At 53.3% G+C, this 21,833-nt stretch overlaps 1 protein-coding gene across 1 annotated transcript in view; it reads left to right on the plus strand.

The window, feature by feature from the left end:
* The window catches only part of TRIM8 (tripartite motif containing 8), a 29,364-nt gene extending 10,458 nt beyond the window's left edge, over window positions 1–18,906 (plus strand). Inside the window, exons 3-7 of the mRNA XM_014883794.2 lie at window positions 14,379–14,474; window positions 15,283–15,516; window positions 15,887–15,918; window positions 16,486–16,601; window positions 17,340–18,906. Of these exons, the coding sequence (XP_014739280.1) occupies window positions 14,379–14,474; window positions 15,283–15,516; window positions 15,887–15,918; window positions 16,486–16,601; window positions 17,340–17,947 (1,086 nt within the window). The 3' untranslated portion in view covers window positions 17,948–18,906. The remainder of the gene's footprint in view (window positions 1–14,378; window positions 14,475–15,282; window positions 15,517–15,886; window positions 15,919–16,485; window positions 16,602–17,339) is intronic.
* The last annotated feature ends 2,927 nt before the right edge of the window (window positions 18,907–21,833 follow it).

A 21,833-nucleotide genomic window follows, 5' to 3' on the forward strand; every position in this document is an offset into this window, starting at 1 on the left:
GTGGGGGCTGGGAGTGTGTGTGAGTTTGGGTGGAGGATGGAGGTACCAGGAGAAAGGGAGCCCTTCATCCCGTCTCTGCTGGGTCTGGTGGAGGGGGCAGGCACTGACGTTTTGAAGGTCAAGCAGAAGTCACGAGCTGGCCATGTGGCAGCTGTGCTGGCTGGCAGGTAAGGGGAAGCCAGCACAAAACCACGATAGCCACCTGGTTTTTCTGTGGGTACAATCTCACCAGGGAATGAGGAGCTACTGTTGTTGGTCCTTTCTGCTCTAGAAAATGGCAGTGGGTCACAGCTAGAAATGGCTTCTCTGGTTGTACACTGACTGCTGGTGCTGCTCCCCCAGTCCCTGTGCAGTTCTCAGCACATCCTATAGCATTTGTGTCTCCACCGCATCCTCTTTGAAAGAGGATAATGAAACTGAAAGGGGGAAGCAGGGCACACTAGAGGCACCTTGGAGTGCCAAGCTTGAGAAAGCAGTGCTGGTCTGCTAGAGACCTGAGGAGCTGGATTTTTGAGTCTGAAAATGAAATGCCAGGTAGGCAGAGAGTGAAAGACACCTTATGTGAGGATGGAAGCTGAGTGTCAAATATGGCTCACGTGAATCAGCAGGACTGGAGTTGTGCAGAGCAGCTCCCCATGCTCCCTGGGAGGATGGAGCTGACTGGGGTCCGAGCTGTCAAGCTCTGATGGCCGAGTCAAATCTGAAAGATAAATGATACTTCAGGGGCCTAAGATCAATAATGTCAAAGGCTGATCCGTAATCAGGTGAGATTAAAAACCAATGACAGGCCTTCTCCTAGGAGCAGAACTCAGCACGTTGAAGGAGAGCAGCAGGGTTTGCTACTTTACAGTTATTCCCTGGTGGTACCCACATCCAAAATCCACCTTCCCTGGCTGCCCTCTGCAATATCAGTGATTTCTCTTTTCAATCAACATCGACCACATCCTGCAGGTCCCCTGCAGCCGAGTCCTCTTCACTGGTCCCTGTGCAGCTGGTCCAGAGTGCTCCTGTCCTTGAGAGAGTGGCTGAGTTGGAGACAAAAGCAATGTCATCTGGTACTGGCCACCAGCCTCTTTCACTGCCTGGGGGTGAGCTGGGACTACAGGAGGTAGAGGAGGAGAGGAGATGCTGAAGCAGGAGGTCATATTGATGCTGTGGGTACCATGATATGCTGTGGTTTGTAAAGATGCTTGGCTTTGCAGAGCATACTGGGGAGAGGAGTTTGAGAAATGAGAGTTGCTGATTACTCTTGCCTTTGATCCTCAATATGTTACTTTTATCTGTATTTATCAATTAATGGGTACCATAAGTATTTAGCCACCCATGAGCAGGAGACAGGTTGGGGTGCATGCTTGGGCTGATTTTGGGGGTGCTGATGTTCGATCTTGTCATAGAAGTGGTTTTTCTCCTGGTTGAATGCTAAGCAGGGAGCTGTGTCCCCCGGTTGGCAACAGCCACAGCCTGGCATGGAGGAAATGGAACTGATTCATTTGCAGGAGCAAATTAAAGTAAACTTGAGTCCCTTTATTTCAGTGCATTCTTAAAGAGGTACACAGGGTACAGGGCAGGGATATATTGTGGCTCTTGTGAAGGGTGCTAGGAAATACGATGTTGCCTCTCTTTCCCGGGTGCAGGGGCAATTGAAGTAGAAGGGGCCATGTTGTCTCCTGCTGCTGCTCCTTTTACGCACACAAGGAGCTGTAGATGCCGTTTGCCTTTGCCCCGGGCTCTTCTTCCCCTTCCTCCCCACTCCCCCACCCCTTCCCCGCCAGGAAGCCTGGCCTTTGTGTGAAGTGATGCCTCCTGACATCAGCCAGGCTCACGATTTCCTCCGCAGCGGGGAGGGTGAGCGGGCAAGGAGAGGGGTGCCACGTTCCCCAGAGGGTGACGTATGGTCTGGTCTTGCTGGAGCACAGGGTGACAGCACTCCCGGGGTGGCTGTGTGCCCATCTGGGATGTTGTGAGGAGGTGGCTGTCCCCAGCCTTACTGGTATGGTGATTCGGTGGAGCTTTTCCCGCTTGTGCTGTTCTGCCTGAAAACACCACGCCAGCGTGTTGCTTTTTGCTGCCTAAAACTCTGCTTCAGTGGCATCTTTATGGGACCCCTCGAGGGATGCGTTGTTCGGCTTTATGTAGCTGAAGTTTGACCAGCACTGGATGCAGCATCTTGCTCTGGGGTTGGCATCGCAGTGCCGTGGAGGGGCTCAACAGCAAGGCAGGAGCAGGCCTGATGTCTCCTGCAGGTCAGAGCTGCACCGGAGCTCTGGGAGCATCCTTCTGTCCATGCAGACACGTCACCTCAGAAAGGACAGGTTGCAGGTCAGCTGCAAGGCAATTTGCGGGATGTGCACTCCTGGCTTCTCCTTGGAAAGGGGCTAGTGCAACACATGGGAATTGGCCAAGTGCCTGCCAACAAGAAGCTGGCTGGCTGGCACCTTGCCAGGAGTTTGGGGGCCTTGCATCACTTTAATTTGAGATGTGTTTACTGGGGATGGCATTTTGCAGCTGGCTGGCTGGAAACTACAGGTCCCAGCATGCTCCCTCACGTGTCCCCCAGAGGGAGTGTGGTACCACGGGGATCTTTGTCTCCGTGCTTGCCACTTTGGGGTTTTGCTGTAACTGGGAAGGGCTCTGATTCAGCATCGTTGGGCAGAGCGAGGCTGCAAGACATGGGACTGGTTTTTGCCTTCTGTTTTCCTATCCTTCTGCCACCCACTTGCTCAATGCAAGACCAGGTTGGCCTTTTTATGTCACCAGGCTGGGGAGGGGATCTGGTCCTATTCTTACTCATTTGCAACGTAAATATTTTGGTCCCGAGTACGTTGCTGGGAGCTGGGTGTCACGTTGAGGAGCATGATTCATTCATGCTGTTGCTGCTCGGAGCACAATGAGGCAGCCTTGGGACCGGTCCCAAAGATTTCCTGTGATCGCGGCTGGTGGGGAATTTGGGACGTCACGTTCGAGTAAGTCAGACCCCTTTTTGCACAATTCCTGCAAGCCAGGAGTACTGTGCCTGGTATATTTGGGATTTGCCGTCCCCAAAGTGTGTTTGTTGGGGGTGGCTTGCATTTCCACAGGGAGAAATAATGAAGAGTAAGGCTGAGCTCCAGTTCTTGACTTCTCCAGCTGCTTGCGTGCAGAAAGAGTTGCAGGGTGTAGGGCTTTGTGTCTGGTTCCAGCCAGCCTAAGAAATAAAGGTACAAAGCAATGCAAGTTGAAAACCTGCTTCACATCAAGGAGACTCAAGGTAGAGTTTCTCCAGTGGGCCAGAGCATTCCTGTGTGTTTTAGAGAGATGTGGGACAACCTGGGGTGAGATGCTGGGCAGATGGGCTGGAGCAGTGGAAGATGCCCCTCCATCCCATGCTTCCGCTGGTGATGCTGTGCTGCCAGAAGGGACCTTTCCTGTCCCACTTCGGTCACTGATGCAGGAGGGGCTGCACCCTCCACCCCAGGACTGGTTGCCTCTGTCCCCCCATGTGTCACTTTGTCCTCCCGATGCCGCTGAGAGCCAGGTGTGGGCAGCGCCTGGATTTGTTCTGGCATCCTTCGTTAGACAGTGTTTGTTCATGCTGCATTTTTCTTTTTGCTGGCTTGTTTGGACACGCACTGGTACATTCACGGCACTCAGGCAGTAACGTGAGTCTCTTTCCCATTAGGAAAGGGGCCAGGATTTGGGGGGGCTGGGAGGGTGGCTTAAGCAGTAGTTTTTGAGATATTTCCTTCTGCTGCCACACCCTGCGTGAAAGAGCAATATCCGCGGCTTCAGCTGCTATCGCAAGGCTCTGAACGTCTCTCTTTTAATATAGATTGGTATCATTTTGCATTTTAAAGTAAAAACACGCTGCAAGCTGCAGACAGCTGTCGGTTGGCAGCTTTGTTTGAACATCTGGTATTGCTGGGCTGCTGTTCAGCGTGATCTAACTATGGGATTCATAAAGATTATAATCCGGGCTTTCAGATTCTCAACAACCACCTCACCAAAAAAAAAATTGGGAAGAGAAAAAACCCAGCAGGGAGGCAGTGGAGGGTGCTTGGTGTTCAGCAGACTGTGGTCCTGGTCACTGGAGTGGATGGACTCACTCTACGTTTCCTTGGCTGCCCACAGGTGCTGACAGGCTGCTTCCAGCCTGCAAAATGCCAGGCACTGGGGAGCTGTAGAAGTGCAAAGTCTTTTTTCCCCTTCTGTTTTTTCCAGCTTGTGTGCTGAATCTGGTCTCATACTCCTCTGGGTGGTGTCTGGCGCTGGTGAGCTGAAGCAGCAGATTCTGCTGTGGCTTTTGGTAGATGTTTGTAACAGTTGTCTGCAGCAACAGGACTTGGTTTCTTTTTCTTTAAGTAAATGATGGAGGAGCCAAGGCTCACAGTAAACGTCTTGGCATGTCAAAACCTCATTTCCAAAAGAAATTGAGTCCACTTTTCTTGAAGCAACTGAAAGGTTGAGATAGCCACCTCTGTAAGCCCCATCCATCCTTCTGCGAGTCAGGCACTTTCCTTGGCACCTTGGAGAATTAAGCGACCTCTAAGCCCCTAACGAGTTTTATAAATCTTGTTAGTTGATCTGCATTTTTGCAAAGCTCTTTGAATCCAGCCTATTGGCGCATAAGTCACCTTGACTTTCTTCAAGGCTTTGACTCCCAATTCACTTTCAGCTCCATTTGTCAGTTGGAGGTGCACAAAAACGTCCTCCTTATCTTTATTAGAGAAAAAAAAAAAGCTGCCTGGAGAAATGTAGCTGCACTTTAGTTGGTGCAGGCCAGTAATAGAGGTGCATATAAACCTGTTCTGCCCTTGTTTGTGTTGATTTAACTTACCAGTACAAATTAAAATAGCCTTGAGCGGTTGGAAGTTTAACTAGATCAGTTGGGAGGGAAAAAAATAAAATCATGTCCTTTGAATCAAAGGAGCGTTTTCTTTCTAGTGCTGCCTGAGTCTGGAGAGGTGCTTTGTGCAGCTGGATCCCTTGTCTTTGGCTCACCAAATGAGACACTGATGGGGCATGTGGCTGCAGGTCATTGCCAATGGTCTCATGGCCAGGACATGGGTGCACATGGGTATTGCTGCTGCTGCTCTGCTCCTCAGAGGTATCTGAGTTCCCTGCAAAACCTGTTTATGCTTCCAGATCCTTGTGCCAGGCTCCCTGCAGAGCAGAAGCTAGAAATCAGGGGGGTGGGAAGCCAAAGGAGCTGTTGTTCAGAGCTCAGGGCTTCCTGTGGCAGGACTCAGCCTGGTGAGTGCAGAATGGAGGTCTGGGCAGGGGAGAGGCTGCTCAGCCTGCACTGGGAGCAAGGCTGGCTGTGTTTCACCCCTGCAGGGAGAAGGCTCTGAGATCACACAGGCCAGCTGGATCTTGAATCCAAGATGTTTATTTGGAAGGGGGAGTGAGGGTTTCTCAATTTTGCAGGGCTTGCAGATGGGGGTAGGTTTGCTGCCAAGCAATAGGATGGGTCTTTGCAGGATGGCTCCTTTGTAAGGCAAACCATCCCCCCAGCCACAGTTTGGGGACAACTGGCTGAGTCCCTGAGATTTTGTCACATTAGGAAGATCTTAGAATTCAATAGAGCTAGACAAGACTGGGACAGCAGCAGATCGAGGCAGGATTGGGGGTGCTGCCAAAGCCTATTGAATTTTTTATGGGGGATACGGGAGGAGCAACTGAGAAATGATATGTCAGAGCAATAGGGCTTGTGTGAGAGGCAAGACTTTGTGATTCAGCTGAGTTTCAGCACTGAGTGATCTCCCTTTGCTGCCCAGACTGCCACCACTAGAGCTGGCAGAGTACTTCTGAGAGCCAGCTGGGGGAGATGATCCCACCAAAGACAGACTGCTCTTTTTTTTCTGGATGAATTTTTTATCTGTATCTGTGGTTGGGAAGGGGCAGATGTATGAAAACAGACATGAGAGAGAAAATTATGGTAGGGCCCCCCTAATGTCCATATAAATTGATTGAGGCATTTGAGAAACCACAAGCACAGAGTGTGCTGAAGGCAGAAAGGGCAGGACTTATTACGTGATCTTTTAGGCTCTGAAAAACTGTGAAATCTGGTGAATCCCACTCAATACAGCCACAGGCCCCAGATTTTATTTTCTGGCACGGTGGAGATGAAGCACAAGGCAGACTGGTCATGGGGAGCAGTTGTGCTCCAGGTGTTGGTGTCAGTCTGAACTCCCAAGTGGCTGGAAACAGTTGCTCAAGGCACTTGGTGTCTGAAACGTTCTGGATGTCACAAACCCCTGCACTTTCCCTACAGTGTCCCAGTGTTGGTGCTCCTGAGTTGGTTACTGGACTGCTGGCCAGTGTTCACACCCAAGCCTGGGTGGGGATCTCTTCTCCCTCCCTTCCCAGCAAAAAGAAAATAAATTTCTTGAGTTCCTCACTGCCCTGAGGGCCTGGTCACGCCTGCAGCCCCAGCCCTCAGAGGTGGTCTTTCCATCTTGCTCCTGCACCACCCAAATGCATCTGCTGTCCCTGTGGCATTGGGACACGGCGCGGGAGCATTTTCACCAATGGGGTGCTGTGTCTCCTGCCGGATACAGGGCAGGAATTGGCTCTACTGGCCAAAGGCACGGTCACAAATTAGGTTCCCTAAGGCTCAGCTTTGGGACCAGTCTTGTTTAATATTAGGAAAGCTCTACAGAGAGATCTGGACAGGCTGAATCAATGGGCCAAGGCCAGTTGTATGAGGTTCAGCAAAGTGAAGCACTGGATCCTGCACTTGGATCACAACAACCCCACACAGTGCTACAGGCTGGAGCACAGAGTGGCTGGAAAGCTGCCTAGCAGAAACAGGGAATCATGACCCAGCAGTTGTCCAGGTGGCCACGAAGAAGAAGGCCAGTGGCATCCTGGCTTGTATAGCAGTGCCATGGCAAGCAGGACCAGGACTGTGATCATCCCCCTGTAGTCAGCACAGTATCTCAAATCCCATGTTCAGTTTTGGACTCCTTGCTACAAGAAAAATAATTGAGGTGCTGGAGCAAGTCCAGAGGAGGGCAACAGAGCTCATGAAGGGCCTGGAGCACAAGTCCTGTGAGGAGTGGCTGAGGGAGCTGGGGGTGTTTAGCCTGGAGAAAAGGAGGCTCAAAGAGACCTTACCACTCTACAACTGCCTGAAAGGAGAGTGTAGCAAGGTGGGGCTGGGCCTCTTCTCCCAGACAACAAGTGACAAGGACAAACCTCAAGCTGCACTAGGGAGGGTTCATGTTGGGCATCAGGAAGAATTTCTTCACTAAAAGGGAATGCCCAGGGAGGTTGTGGAGTCACCATCCCTGGAAGTGTTCAAGAAATGACTGGACATGGCCATTAGTGCTAATGGTTTAGTCGACAAGATGGTGTTCAGTCATAGGTTGAACTCAAAGATCTTGGAGGTGTTTTCCAATCTTAATGATTTTATGATTCTATGATTCTATGATTCTATCACCAAGGCTCATCTTTGTCCTGTGGAGCCAGCAGCATCAGTCATGACTCGCTGCATGCTCGGCATGCAAATTAGCTTCTTGTCCTGGTATTTGTCTTCCTGGTGCATTTCCAGCTCCTTTTTTCCTCTTCTGCACATGTTGTGAATGAGTCTTGAGCCTCATGTCTGGCAGAAGCAGTTTGCCCTGCTTTCACTGCCTCTTGTTGTGCTTTGCATGGAGGGAGCCTCTGTTTTGAGGAGTACATCACCCAACTGGACACCCAGTATGAGGAAGGCTCCTTCCTTCGGGACTTTCAGGGCTGCTGCTAGAGAGGTGGTGTGTCTCCAGCCACTAGCCTCGTCTCTCTGCTCCTTAATCTCCCTTATCCTCCTTTTCCTCTGGAAGCAAATCTTCATCCCTACTCCAAGGACACTGACAACAGCGGCAGCTGGGCCAAGGCTTGAAGTTGGAGTCCAAAAACTGTGGGTAGAGCCTCAGCCTCTTTACTCCATTTGTGTGAGAGGCACAGCATGAAGTAACCCCTGTGGCTGTGATGAGCAGGGGGATGCACAGAGGCCCAGGAAGGTGAATGAGCCTCCTGAAGGTCGCTTCCTGACACAGAATAGCTCCCCATTTCCTGGCCTCCAGAAATCCTGCTGCTGGTCCCATGCAACACAATACCATGTATTTTCTCCTTATTACCGAGTTCTTCCTTTCTGCTGGGAAGGAGCTGGCCCAGGCTCAGGCACTGGCACAACCCTGTGGTGGTCCAGGATCTGCTGTGGTACAGGGATGTGCAGGGAAGCGTGGTCTGCCATGCACACTGTCCTGGGATGCTCCTTGAGCCAGGTCCAACCCGGTTCTGCTAAGCAGTCATGAGTCATGGCTCCATGGGAGCATCCAGCTGCAATGTGCCAGTTGTGCTGCAGGGATGCCTTGTGCTGGGTGGGCACAGGAGGTGGGACATGGGGCTGTGCCTGTGGGTTAGCCAGTGGAGATGGGACATGGGTCTAAGCCTGATGTTTTTTTCTCTAGGGAAGGCTCAGAGGCCAGGCAGCATCTCACAGGGTGATGTGGACAAGCAGGAGGCATCTTCACCCACTCCAGCATGGGAACAGGATGAAGAGCTGCTCTTGAAAGAGGCACTGTACATCCTGTTCCCCCAAGCTGGCACTGATTATTTGGCCTTCAGCCCTTTTCTACAGAGCACCAGCTCTCCTGGTGCTCAGGGGTCCCTCAGGGCTGGAGGGGGGGGGGGTCTCTTTGGTGCCTGTTTACTGCATGGCTGCTGCTTCCATCCCTTCCTAGCAAGGGCAGCTATTAATATCCCAGGCTGTTCCTCCCCTCTTCCTTCCCCTGTTGAGGATAAACCAGCCTGATCTCTGCACAGGGAGCACCGTGAGAAAAGCCAAAGCCTGGGGCACTGTGTGTGCTCCGGGCTGGCCAGAGGAGGCAAGACCTCGTGCTCTGGCTGGAGACCTTCCTTTCTGCCTGGTGCTTACTGTAAATGTGTGCAAGATGAAACCCCAACCAGAAAGCATTTCCTTCCTGCCCCTTTAAGTGGATCAGCCTCCTGCAAGTGTTGTGAGGGCTGTGGGGAGTTTGAAGGAGCTGGTTTTGCCTGGGTCTGGTCAGCAGGAGGCCACCAGCAGGGTGAGAGGGATGCTCCAGGGGGTTTGGGCTGTGGCAGCACATAGTGCATGATCTCATGATTTGAGATCTTGTTTTGGGGGGCACTATGGTGCTGTGCCCCAGATGTGCACAGTGTCGAGGTTCTGATGTGTTAGCAGGTGGGGTGACACTTTCAGGAGGGATGAAAATAGCTCATTGCGTAGGTTTTTCTCAGAAAACAGCCCAGCTGACAGTGGAGCGAGGCTGGGGAGAGGGAAGCCTGTGTGTGGGAGGCCTGGGGAGGGGAAAGGTTGCACTCGCCTCCTTGGTCCAGGGCTTTTGGTGCATTAAAATTCAGTCACTGTGACTTCAGGCCCGTCTCCAGCAACGTGCTGGGACATGTGTCTCAATGGGGGCTCTTGATCCCAGTCCCTGGGCTGAGCTGCAGGTGTCTGGAGCCATTCCCACAACAGGCATCTGCCCTTTGTGGCTTCCTCACTCCGGTTCCACCTTCCTCCTCCTCCTCACCCTTCCTGCCCCTCATGCTCCAAGCTGCTCCCTCCGTTCTGGCTTTCCGGTGACTGCAAACAATGTCCTTATTCACTCAGTGGCTGGGATTTGGCGGCGAGGGGAAGGCCTGGGAGCAGAGGAGGAGGAAGGAGAGAGGCAGAGAAGTGAGTGTGCCTGTCCTGGGCCAGCTGTCCAGCTGTGGTTAAAGGTGCTCTGTGGTGCAGTCTGCCTCTCTGCTCCCCCAGTTTCCTATGGGAATGAGGGCTGTGCACTCCTGCGGTTTGTCCACCTGCCCTGCTGTAGTACCCTCCAAACCCACAGGCAGTTTCAGCTGAGTTTATTGGGGATTAGCATCCTGCAAGCATCCCACAGGTCAGTGTGTGGGCACTCGGTTGCTCTTGCAAGGTGAATGGCCCTGAAGGATGCACAGTGCATATTAGACATCAGAGAAGCTGCACAGGCTCCATTTGCCCTATGAACACAGTAAGGCTTTTCACTGCTCCAGCTCTTGTTTAAAACCACAGCAGCTCAGCAGGTCATGGGGCACCGCTCTGCCTCTGGTGAAGCTGCCAGGCTCCTTCCTGATGCTGCTGGGAGTTGGGCAGGGGCTGGTGAGCACTCGAGCCCCCAGGGAAGGGGTCCCAGAGGCTCTCCCCTGCCAGCTCTCCCTGGAAGGCACACAAGGGCCCTGACCAGCGTCAGAGAACACAAGACCTTGGGGCATGTCATGGGATTTTGCTGCCCAGTGCTGGCCCCAGGGCAATGGGCTTCTGAGGGCTGCAAAGGGAGGATGAGGGGAGTGCTGAGCCTCAGGCAGGGCAGGGCTATAATCTACTGTTACTGTGGGCTCAGCAGTGACCACTGGCTTAGCTCTGCCCTTTGGGAGAGGATAGCGTTGAGACCAGCCTAAGACAAGTCAGGGGAGACATCTTGCCCACAGATTGCTCCCTGCCTGAGAGGTCTTGGGTGGGTGTGAGCCCCTTCCTACGCGCCAGTGCCCCCATTTACAGTGGAGGTTTTCCCAGCTAGTTGAGCTGCACCTGTGTGTGTAACACATCTGAGGCTTGTGGTGCTGCAGCCATGCAGTGGCTCTCGGATGAGAAGCATAGATGCCCTTTATCATCAGAGCTGTTAAACTCTTTATTATTATCTTCCTGTCTTGTGGCTGCAGGCATTTAATGTTGCAGAAGTTCTCTGTTGGGACTGCCTTGTCCCCCAGCAGACAAATCCCCTTGCTCTGCCTGGCAGGGTGGATATGTCCCATGCTGGGGCAGCCACTGAGTTCAGCACATAGTCTGTGGGGACTGAGCAGGAGGTGCAGTAAGGTGCAGGCAGGTGAGTGTGGTTTCCTTGGTGGTGGTTTCCTCCCAGCAAGTGCTGTGGGTAGCAATGGTCAGCAAAGCCTTCCCCCAGCACAATCCCACGGGGACCAGCTGTGTGCATCCTCTCTGCAACAAGAACTTGCAGTGCTTGCTTTGCTTCCTGCAGAGATGTCCCTCTAAGTAGTGCTTCACTTCCAGTGTACGACCTTGGTACCCCAAACCCATCTGACTTGCCACAATGGCTGCTCAGGAATCACCCTCCTGTGCCTGCACAGGAGGAGTGCACCTTTGCTCCTGAAGGGACATGAATGATAACGTCCCCTCCTTTGTCCTTCCACCTTTGGTGGTTCAGCTTCCTTGCTGATTGATGCCCATGGCATGTTTGTGAGCTCCCTGTATGGGCTCAGCTCTACTGTACCCACACTTCATTTTTTTCCATGAGGAGGGGGGAGATTATGTTCATCTCCTGCATAATAAGCTGGTGTCCATGAACTAACCCTGTCTCACTGGGGCCTACCAGGGTCACGGTGGACCAGCTACTTACCCAGCCACCGATTAATTTATTAATTAATGAGATGAATTCACTCTCAGCTGGTGTTGGAATAAGAAGCATTTTTAGCATGTGTTTCGCAAACTGGCGACGTGTCTCAGAAAAGGCAAACTGGGATCAGAGTTGCTCACAGCCTGGGAAGGGTGCCTGTATGGAGGGAGCCTCGGCTCTCCCAGCATCAAGGTCATGCATGAAATATGAGAAATTACCCCGAGAAATTCTGATCCTGGAGGAGGAGGAGTTCATGACTTCAGAAATGCCAGATTTGGGAGGGGATGGAAGGGGAAGGGATATATTTTCCTTTTCAAAATACTTAAGGAATTCAGCCTGTGCTGCATAGACAGTGAGATTTTGCCCCTCGGTGCCAGAAGGGGTAGTTCATACCCGTGTGTCTTGTTAAGGTTTTGTTGCCATGGGTGAAAAGCCCTCCCATTCCACTGCAATCCCAGGCACGTACAGTTTTTAACTCACCCTAAAATCAGGAGAGTGGCTCAAATATAAGGTTTAAAGAAACCACTGCATGTCCTCTATTCTCTCTGATTTCTGTGGCTTTAGGTTGGATTTTGATCACTTTTTCCAGTTGTGAGGGTATATTAAATTAACTTATATGTATGAAAAGTTATTTTTACATATGTTTATATGTATATTTCTGATTTCACATAATTGCATGATTCCTGGAGTGGAGCAGTCTGAGGTTTGTTACAAAACACAGAGGTTGGCAGCTCTGCCACGGCAGCTGCAGGGCGGTGGTACGTGCATGTCTGGGGCTGTTCGGCCCCTCCCTCGGGGGTCCCTCACACCAGTGGGGCTGGCAGGGTGGCCTCTGCCTGCCTGGCATCTGCCACTGATAGGAAACCCTGCTTTCCCTGCAAGAGCATCCTGGCAGCACTGGGGGGAAGGGCAGTGCTGCCTCGGGTATGTCAGATACCTGATGGGTACGATGGAGTGGAATGGGGATTTGGCCTCTGTGCCCAGCGAGCTGTCAGCCTCGGATCCTGTCCTGTGTTTTTTACCCACTCCTGTCCCAGCTGGCAGACAGGGAAGTCATGCAGAGGATTGGGCTGCTCCTGGGGGCCCGGCTAGACTTGGCTGTCCTGCTGGTGGGCTGGTGTGGGATGGGTCTGGATGTCCGGTGGAGATGGCAAATCTGTGTCAGGGAGGGAGGCGGAGGGAAGGGCTCGGTGCAAAGCTTGCTGTGTCCTTTGGCTGCCCAGAGTGGGGCGTGAGCAGCTCAGCCTGCGCTGCACGACCTGCCCAACTCCCACAGTCAACTGGCCTCCTGCAAACAGCAATATTGGAAAGGCGGATTTCTCTGGAGCCCAGGAGCAGGCTTGTTTTCTTCCACTTCTCAGTCTGCCTGCATGGGGCTGTTGTCTACCTGCTCAACAGTTCTCCCTGAAGAACTTGGTGCTTGACCCAAAACCCTGTCCGAGCCCCTAGAGTAGGACACAGTTCCTGCCTGCACCCTTGGTTCTCCAAAGTTCAAGCAGGTGGTGTTGCACTTACTCTCCACTGTGTTAAACCTGGGAGTGGACTGCAGCCTCCTGATGCTGCAGCAGTACAAATAACAACCATTTTACAATGAAAAAAAGGAGATTTTTAATATATGCCTCAAATCTTTCTCCACGTGGATGCTTCCAGTGGTGCCCTTGGATGCTGCAGGCCCCTGCGTTTCTTTTCTGTATGCACATGCAGCAAATGTCCCCCTGTGGGCTGGGGGTCTGCATTGCTGTGACTGCCCCTCGGCCCTGTTTCAGTGGATGTGCTGTCTGTGTGTCTGTCTGCATGTGCCTGGATGGGTGCACATGCGTGGGCCCCAGGCATGCATGTGGAGTGTGCCTGTGAGTGGGAAGCTGGGTTTTTTTAGCTCCTCGTTATTATTAGTGGTAGGAGCCCAGTGACAGTAAGGCTGGAGGTGCCCGAGACCTTAAGAAAAACAACAGGAGGGAGGAGGCTTCGCATTCCTGCTCCTGAATTGAGTCGGAGGTGACAGCCTTTCCCTGCAATGCAATTAATCCCGGCAGTGCCTCTGCCACCCTCCCCCTCCCGCCTCGTCCAGGAATTAATTACTTGATTATAAATTCCCGAGTGGCAGTTTATAATAGCAATAATCCCCTCGAAATTCATTCTTGCTGCCGGTTTCTTTCTATCTCGCCCCCGTCGTTGAGTCTCTAACACCACATCTCTGTGCCAGGCGAAGCCGTTCTCCTCACTCCACTGGCGTCCTGGCTTTTCCCCCAGTAAACATGAAGGGTGAATATTTTGAGTTGTTTTAGAGGGGTGTTTTGGGAAGCCCTGCTCCTGCTCACAGGGATGGCAGTGGATTTCTCATGGTTGGGAAGCATGCAGGAGCGAGGCGCTGGCACTGATATCTGGGGATAAGGTTTTGTCCCAGATATTCGGTGGATGGCCCAGGCCCAGCCCCAAGGAGTGGGGCTGGGGGCTGGCAGTGTGGCGGGGGGAGGCTCCGTTCCTCCTCACTCTGTCCCTCCAGATTACACTGACGCTGGCTCTGGGGCTTGTCAGGGAGGGCAGGGAAGGGAGAAAGGATTTGGTGTGGCGTATGGGAGCGCGAGGGAGGTGGTGATGTCTCGCAGGAGCCCGCTGGTGATGGGTGATGGGCCTCAAAATGGTGCTGCCTTAGTGGGGGATGAACCTCTCTGTGTCCCCCCCACAGTCTCCAGGGCTTGGCCCTGACCCAACCCCACTGACCGGGCTGCAGAAATGTTACTTGAGGTGCTGTCCCCATCCAGGGGACCCAACCCAGCCAATAACACAGCCCAGCATACGCAGCTCCTCTGCCGTTTCCGCCATGGAAATAACCGGGTTTCCAGCTCCACAAACTCCGGGGCTTTCAGCCTGCCAGTGGCATCCTGCTGGGAAAAAGCACCATCCCTCCTGAACCACGTGGGCAGAGCCAGTGTGGGCAGCACTGATGCACACGTGGCCGCTGGGCTCTGACAATGCTGCTTTCCCCTATCTCTGCAGAAGATGCTGATGAAGCAGCAGGACCGCCTGGAAGAGCGGGAGCAGGACATCGAGGAGCAGCTCTACAAGCTGGAATCGGACAAGCGGCTGGTCGAGGTAACCAGTCCTTCACCCTGCTACAGCCAGTCCCGGGGACTGTCACCCTATGGCATAATGGGGACAAACTCCTGGAACATAGGGACCAGGTGGGCAAGGAGGAAGGCAGACATGCAGGGGAGGAGTAGCTGAACAGACTTCCTGCCTCCATTTCAGTGTTGTCAGTCATCATTTTGGGAGACAAAATGTGCTTGGAGCTGCTCTGCGGCCTCATGGGTCCTGGGTTGAGTTGGGATGTGAGGAACAAGGCTGTCCTTAAATATCAGATGGCCTATCCTGTCCTCAGCTCAGCTCAGCACAGCCTTTCTCAGGAAGGGAGTGCTTATGGTCCTTAAAGCCCTTTGGCCTCCCAGAGCATGAAGGGAAAGGCTCTGGAACATGGAGTATATCCAGCCTGGGGTGGGGTTGGAGATGAGGATGAAGATGGGGATTGGTGGGATTTTTCAGGGGAGCACACTTCTGTTGGTGGTGTGGCAGGTTGTTCCTTGGCATTGGGTCTCTGGAGCTGATCCCCACACAGGCCCCAGGGAGTGCATCAAGGAATCTGCTGATCCAATCAAACCTTCAGTGTCTGTGTTGGGTCTCTGGCACATAGAAGTCCCATGTGGTAGTTGACAGCAGGGTTTGAGGTGTCTGAGCGTTGCAGGAGAGCAGAGCTACTTTCAGTTTGCATCCTTGGGACTCCACTGCAGCTTCGGATCAGCAGAGTGCAGCTTTCAGGTTGCATTTTCCACTGCTGAGAAAGGACCCAGGTGTCCTGGGACATCATGGAAGAGGTCAGAGGGCCTGACCCTGCTCCTCCCCCCAGGAGAAGGTGAGCCAGCTGAAGGATGAGGTGCGCCTGCAGTACGAGAAGATGCACCAGATATTGGATGAGGACCTGAGGAAGACCATGGAGATCCTGGACAAGGCCCAGGCCAAGTTCTGCAACGAGAACGCAGCCCAGGTTCTGCACCTCAATGAGCGCATGCAGGAGGCCAAGAAGCTCCTCAGCTCTGTTCAGGTCATGTTCGACAAAACTGAGGATATCAACTTCATGAAGGTAAGACAAGCTGCCCTTGCCAGGGTGGGATGAGGGGCTGTGGAGAGGTTTGGTTGTGTGAGAAGAATTGGGTAGGTGTGGGGTGTGGTGGGGAGCAGGATGGGGACATTAGCAGGGCTGGCTGATGCCTCCAGAGTGCTCAGCAGTGGAAGAAGTCAAGAAGTGGGGCAGGCTCAGTGCTGGCCTCAAATGAGGAGGTGCCACAGCTGGAGATGGGGCTGGAGCTGCCCATGCAGGGGGAAAGAGGGCTCAGTGCCCATGGTCAGACTGTCCCCTCCCGGGCGGCCATGGAAGCTGGCACTGAAAAGGGGGCATGGCTGCCATGGCAGGGATTTGCCTTACTGACCAGAGCTTCTCCTTCCACTTCTAGAACACCAAGTCTGTGAAAATCTTAATGGACAGGTAAGCACAGCGGGACAGACGTGTTTGGGGGAAAGGGCGTGCTCATGTCCACAGGGGTGGCAGCAGCACAATATCCAGAGGAAGACCAGGGCCAGGGATGCTACAGGGTTTGGGAGAGGCATGTGCCATGCTCAGCTTCTCCCTCTCTCTGGGAGGATGAAAAAATCCCCTCGTGCAGCCATTGAATCAGGTCCTCCCCATGGACTAGGGGAACCTCAGTGTTATGCTTGTGAAAGAGCAGAGGATGGGACCAGCTGGGCTGGGGTACAGGGCTCTGTCCAGCTCCGCTGAGCAGAGACAGGGCAGGGGGTTAAAGCTAGCACTAGCAGAGCAGAGGTGAGCTGGGATGGCCGTGCAGTGGGGACATGGACTGCAGAAGGTGTGCCCTGGCAGGGGATGTTCAAGCAAAACTGGACAGGGAAGGTCCTGCCTGTCAGAGACAGCCAGCTTACTTCTGTCCTCTATCCTAGGGAGGGGGTTTGGCTCCAGGAGGGTGTGGGGGGAGAAGCTGTTCCTCTCCTGAGTCTACCTTGTAACTCATGCCACTCTGCCTGCCATCCCCAACAGGACTCAGAACTGTACAGGTGGCAGCCTGCCTCCACCCAAAATCGGCCACCTCAACTCCAAACTCTTCCTGAATGAGATCGCCAAGAAGGAGAAGCAGCTGAGAAAGTTGCTGGAAGGTGAGTGAAACCTGAGGGGTGCAGGGGTATGGAACCTCACTACATCCTGTATCCATAGCTGGCTGTCCTGCAGATCCCAGTACAAAACGGTGGGGAGAGCTCTTTGGGGCAGGGACCCCTTGGAGCCCCTCTGCAGTCAGCAGGGGTGTGGAGAGCCACAAAGCCAATTCCCTCTCCCCAGCCAGACTCTCCAGAGCATTTTCCTTGTCTTGTGAATTGACTGTGTTCTGGGGTTACACAAAACCCTGAAATGCAGAGCTTTTGGGGAATTGACCATTGCCAGGAAAAGTCAGTGAAAACATGGGGGTCAGCATGTGGGCACTGACAGCCAAGAGCTGGCGGGGTCCTGCAGCCTCCAGCCAATGCCTGGGAGCAAACCACGTCCTGTGAAGGCTTCCTAGTCCTCTCCTTGGGGAATTCGTGTTTATCCCCTAGGCTGTCCCACTCTGCTCCTGTTAGCTGTTAGCTCCTGTTATGTTCGTGAGCTGTTTGCAGAGCAGTGCCCCGGGCTGCTCTGAGCCCACTGGCAAGGGCCCAGAACTGAATCTGCAAGTCCACCTGCACAGGGCTGTGTGTGTGGTTTGCCACTGATGGGGCGGGCTGGGGGACCCTCCACACACGTGGGGCTGGAACGCAGGTCTTTGGGCTCCACTGCTGCTTCACATCAGCAACTGGAGCACCCTGGAGCTGTGCCATGCTGCTCTTAATACAATCCCCCTCTCCTGTTCCCCTCCACAGGTCCTCTGAGCACCCCCGTCCCCTTCCTGCAGAGTATCCCCATGTACCCCTGCACCGTCAGCAACTCCGGCGCGGAGAAGCGCAAGCACTCCACCGCCTTCCCCGAGGGCAGCTTCCTCGAGCCATCGTCCGGGACTGTGGCGAGCCAGTACATGAGCCAGGGCGCTTCGGCTGGCGAGGGGCAGTCCGCACAAGCCATGGTGCCTTGTAGCTCCACACAGCACATAGTTGGACTTCCTAGCGGCCCGCAGCCGGTGCACTCGGGCTCCGTCTTCAACCCATCTCACTACTCCAACACCACGTCATCTCAGCAGTCCGTGCTCTCCCAGTACGGCGGGCGCAAAATCCTCGTCTGCTCCGTGGATAACTGTTACTGTTCCTCGGTGTCCAACCACAGCGGGCACCAGCCCTACCCCCGCTCGGGGCACTTCCCCTGGACAGTCTCGTCGCAGGAGTACTCGCACCCGCTGCCGCCCGCCCCCGCCGTGCCCCAGTCGCTCCCGGGACTTGCCGTGAGGGAATGGATTGACGCATCCCAGCAGCACGGGCGGCAGGATTTCTATAGGGTCTATGGCCAGCCATCGGCCAAACACTACGTCACCAGTTAACCATCACACTCTCCGGAGAGTCCTGTTCGATGACGTGTTCAGAGAGAAAAGTCTGGTTTGGTTTGGCTTTTCTTTGGGTTTTTTTTTTCCCCCCTTTTAAATCAAACCCGATTTTTTCCCTGCCTCGCGCCCCTCCAGGATTTTGGGGAGGGTTGTTCTATCATATTTCTTTTTTTTTTTTTTTTTAATCCTTTAAAAATGAAATAATATTTTTTTTCATTTTAATGCCTTTTTTTAATTTAATTTTGGAAGTCCTTCCTGCCCCTCGCTGGGTAAACACGAGGGAGAAATTACCGAGAAGAAATTGATGGGGATTTCAGTCGGACATCTGGGTCTGTGCTTTGTGCTCTTCCTCACTTCTCTCTGCCTTTGGAAAACTTCAGAAGGGACAATGGCACCTTCTCTCTTTCTATTTCTCCGAGTTCATTTTTTCTGGTTTGGTTCAGTTTTTCCCCTTTCCCAACCCCTTTCTTTCCCTTTTTAAAAAGAAAAAAAAGAGAAAAAATCTATCATTGATTCAGTATGAAATGATACTTGTAGATTTTGGGTTTGTTACTTTTTTTTTTTAAAGGCTGATTTTTTTTTTTGTGTTACAAGGCCACTTCTCATGCATATTGGCATTTTTTTCCTTCTTTCAGAGATTTGTAAATACACAATGGCAGGAAATTTAATGCACAAAAAAAAAGGGAAAAGAAACTTTACAAAAAACCACAAATAAATAAATAAAAAAAAAAAATCTGTTCTAGTTTTCAGGAGGGGAAGCGTGACCGAAACGCACTCCCCTCCTGCATATCGCTGATGCAACTTCCTGTAACAAGCACTTTGTATAAAAAAAAGTGGACTTCCTGCTATAAGGCACAGGTATTTATTCTGTAACCGATTTTAGACATACACACACACACACACACACACACACACACACGCAAAATATTCAAATAAATGTGATCACTTAGTGCAAATGCCTCGCTCTGCTGCAGCTCTTCCCCCGGGAACGCCAGCTCCGGCGGGAGGCTCCAACCTGCTTTTGGAAGGAAACGCTCCCCAGTCCCGCAGGGGTGCGGGTGATCACGGGGGTTTTCCAGAGGGGCTCTTCGGAAGGAGCAGCTCGGCAGTGGGGCGGCAGTGGGGTCCCCACCAGCACCCATCCCATGTCCCAGCCCCGTGGGAAGGCGTGCTGGAGATGTGGCTCTCCACCAGCTCCCTCCCAGGCAGCAAGGATGTGAGTCAGGCACAGAGCCGGCCAGGCCGCATCCTGCCCCTGAGCTCCAGAACAATCCCCATTGTGGGATGGGGACTGGGTTGGGGACAGCAGCTTTCCTGACTCTGCCAGCATCCACCATTCCAGCCATACTGCTGCCCTGGCACCCAGCACTTGAGCCTTCATCCCCACCTAAAGCCCCACTGCTTCCTGGGGCTTTGTGCATGCTGGCAGCACCCTGGGCTGGTTTAGGGACCCTCTGTGCTCAGTCAAGGCTGGGAAGGGCAAGGAAGAACCCTTTGTCCAGGACATGCAATGGGGCTGTGGGCTGGCCTGGCTGAGGCTGTGCAGGGGCAATCTTTATCTGAGGAAAATGAGGCTGATGTCATAAAGCAGAGCAGCGTCCGAGAGGCAAGAGGGGTTTTCCACTGCTCTCTTTGGGTTCAGCTTGCTTTATTTTTTTCTTGGTTGCAAAACATCCTTAGTTTAGTTCCAGTTTGGATTCCCCCTGTGCCATTTTAGTGGGAACTGGGAAGGGGAGAAAGTCTCAGTGAGCTGAAGCAGGGGAACAGTGGGTTCGAGGGAGGGAGACCCTCTCACTAACCCCCCATTCCATTCCAGCAGAGGTGGAAGCACAACCTTGGACAACTTCCCAGGCAGTGTTGGGTTGGGGAACCAGCACCTCCTGCCCCTACATGTTCTTTTACACCCAGGCCACAGAGCCTGGCACCTCAGCCCTGCTGTCCTGCTGAGTTCTTCCCAACTCTGTCCTGCTCAGGCTCTTCAGGAAACCCCCAGTTCATTGGGATATTTGGAGGTTTGCTTCTCAGTCAAAAGCAAAGCACTCCAGTGTGGCAGGCGGGAGCAGGATGCTCTCTACCTCACAGGGATCCCATGATCTCTCCCCTCCATGTTCACAGGGCTGGCTGCTGGGGGGTAAAGAAGAGCCCCGGGGTGATGGGGATACCGGAGACATGAGTAACGTCCCTCCCTGTGGAGGAGGGTCCCCGATGCACAGCCCGGGCCACCCCCATCCCAGGGTACTCCCCAGCCATGGCCCCTATGTTTGGTGCCTCTAGGTTTGACTTCCCAGCTGTACTCCTCCTCATCATCATCTTCCTCCTTGGCACAGCTGCCTTCTCCTGTGACAGCAGCAGCTGCCAGCCCGGGCATTAAAGCACCTGTCACCACCAACTGATGGGGGGACACAGGCACAGCCCCCACCCTGCAGGGTGACCCCCAAAGATTAGGACTCTCCCCACCATGGGCCACTCTCACTCCATGTTTTCACTGGAGGGACCAGCCCCAAAGGAGTGGATGCCCATGCAGAGCAGAGGGGCCACAGCCCCTCCCTTGCCCCCCCATCCAGGAAGAATCCCCTGGTGGTCCTGGGTGCCCCAGCTTCCAGGACCACCAGTGCCATCCAGCCCCACGTGCTGCTGGTGGTGAGGAGGAAAGCAATGGCCCCATGGGGTCACCCCATGGAGCAGGAGGAGGAATGTGTGCCCATGGCCCTGTTGGGATATTGGTGTCTTGGGAGGGGAAGCGCTGATGCTCGGGTGCACAGCGAGGTTTTATTGATGGATGGCTCTGTCCGGGGGATGGGGAGAGCAGGGGGAGAGAGGCACATCCATAAACAGCTCGAGTTGTGAATGGAAAGAGACGGATTAGGAGCCAGGTGAAAACATGTCACACGGCGGAAAGAAAAATGAGCAGCTGGGCCAGACCAAATTGGTGTCTGATGAAGGACGTGGGGCCTGGTGGAAAAAGGATCCTGGGGCTGGCGGTGCTGCACGGGGGAGGCTGATGGGGAACAGCTGGAGCTGGACACGCACATCTGGTGGAGCAGGGTGAGGGGAGAGGCAATGGCTGCTGTAACCACTGTGCCACTGGCCACTGCACTCAGGGCACAGGGCTGTGGCTCAGCCCTTGGACCGGCACGGCAAGAGGGGCTGATGATTCAATTTCAGGGTGATCCTGGGAAAGGGAGCACAGCCCCATGGCCCAGCCCTCATCAGGGATTTACCTGGTGGGGTTCAGACTCTCCTGTGCCAAGGGGTCCCCAGGTAGAGGAGCCACTGCCTCTTCCCCCATTTGCATACATGTAAATAAGCAATCAACATAATGAGTGTGAATGCAAACCAGGCTTTCAGTTTGCAACCAAGTCCTATTTTTAACCTTGGAAAAGGGTTTCAGCAGGAAGCTGCAGGTCCTGTCCTGGTATCCCTCAGCACATCCGTCCATGTGGGTGCTCATGCTGATCCTTCACCCCAAACAGCCACCACTGGGTCAGTGCCTGTTGCACTCTGTTCCCATTACCAAAGCAAACAGAAATCCCACATCTTTGTGGAAAGCTGGACCACACCACATCACACCCTGCCTTGCAGGAGCCTTTTCAGGCAGCTCTCCCACCCACTGAGCCCCAGGTCCTGCTTCCAGCCAGGGCGTGCACCCCAGGAATGCCCTCGGCACCTTGGGAGTGAAAGCCCCATGCTTAAACATGAGGGTATATTTAGACAGTGTCAATTTAAGTTTGCACATCAACCTTATAAATATGAAAGCCCATCTCCATGAGATGTTTAAGATAACTCATCAGCCCTTGGAAAATATGCAGGAATATTAATTAGCCAGATTTGGGTATTATCTCATAATGAATAAATTAAGAGACTCGCTGCCTAAGATGAACCA

This window comes from Sturnus vulgaris, chromosome 8, assembly GCF_052056855.1.
Source record: "Sturnus vulgaris isolate bStuVul1 chromosome 8, bStuVul1.hap1, whole genome shotgun sequence".
Lineage (NCBI taxonomy): Eukaryota > Metazoa > Chordata > Aves > Passeriformes > Sturnidae > Sturnus > Sturnus vulgaris.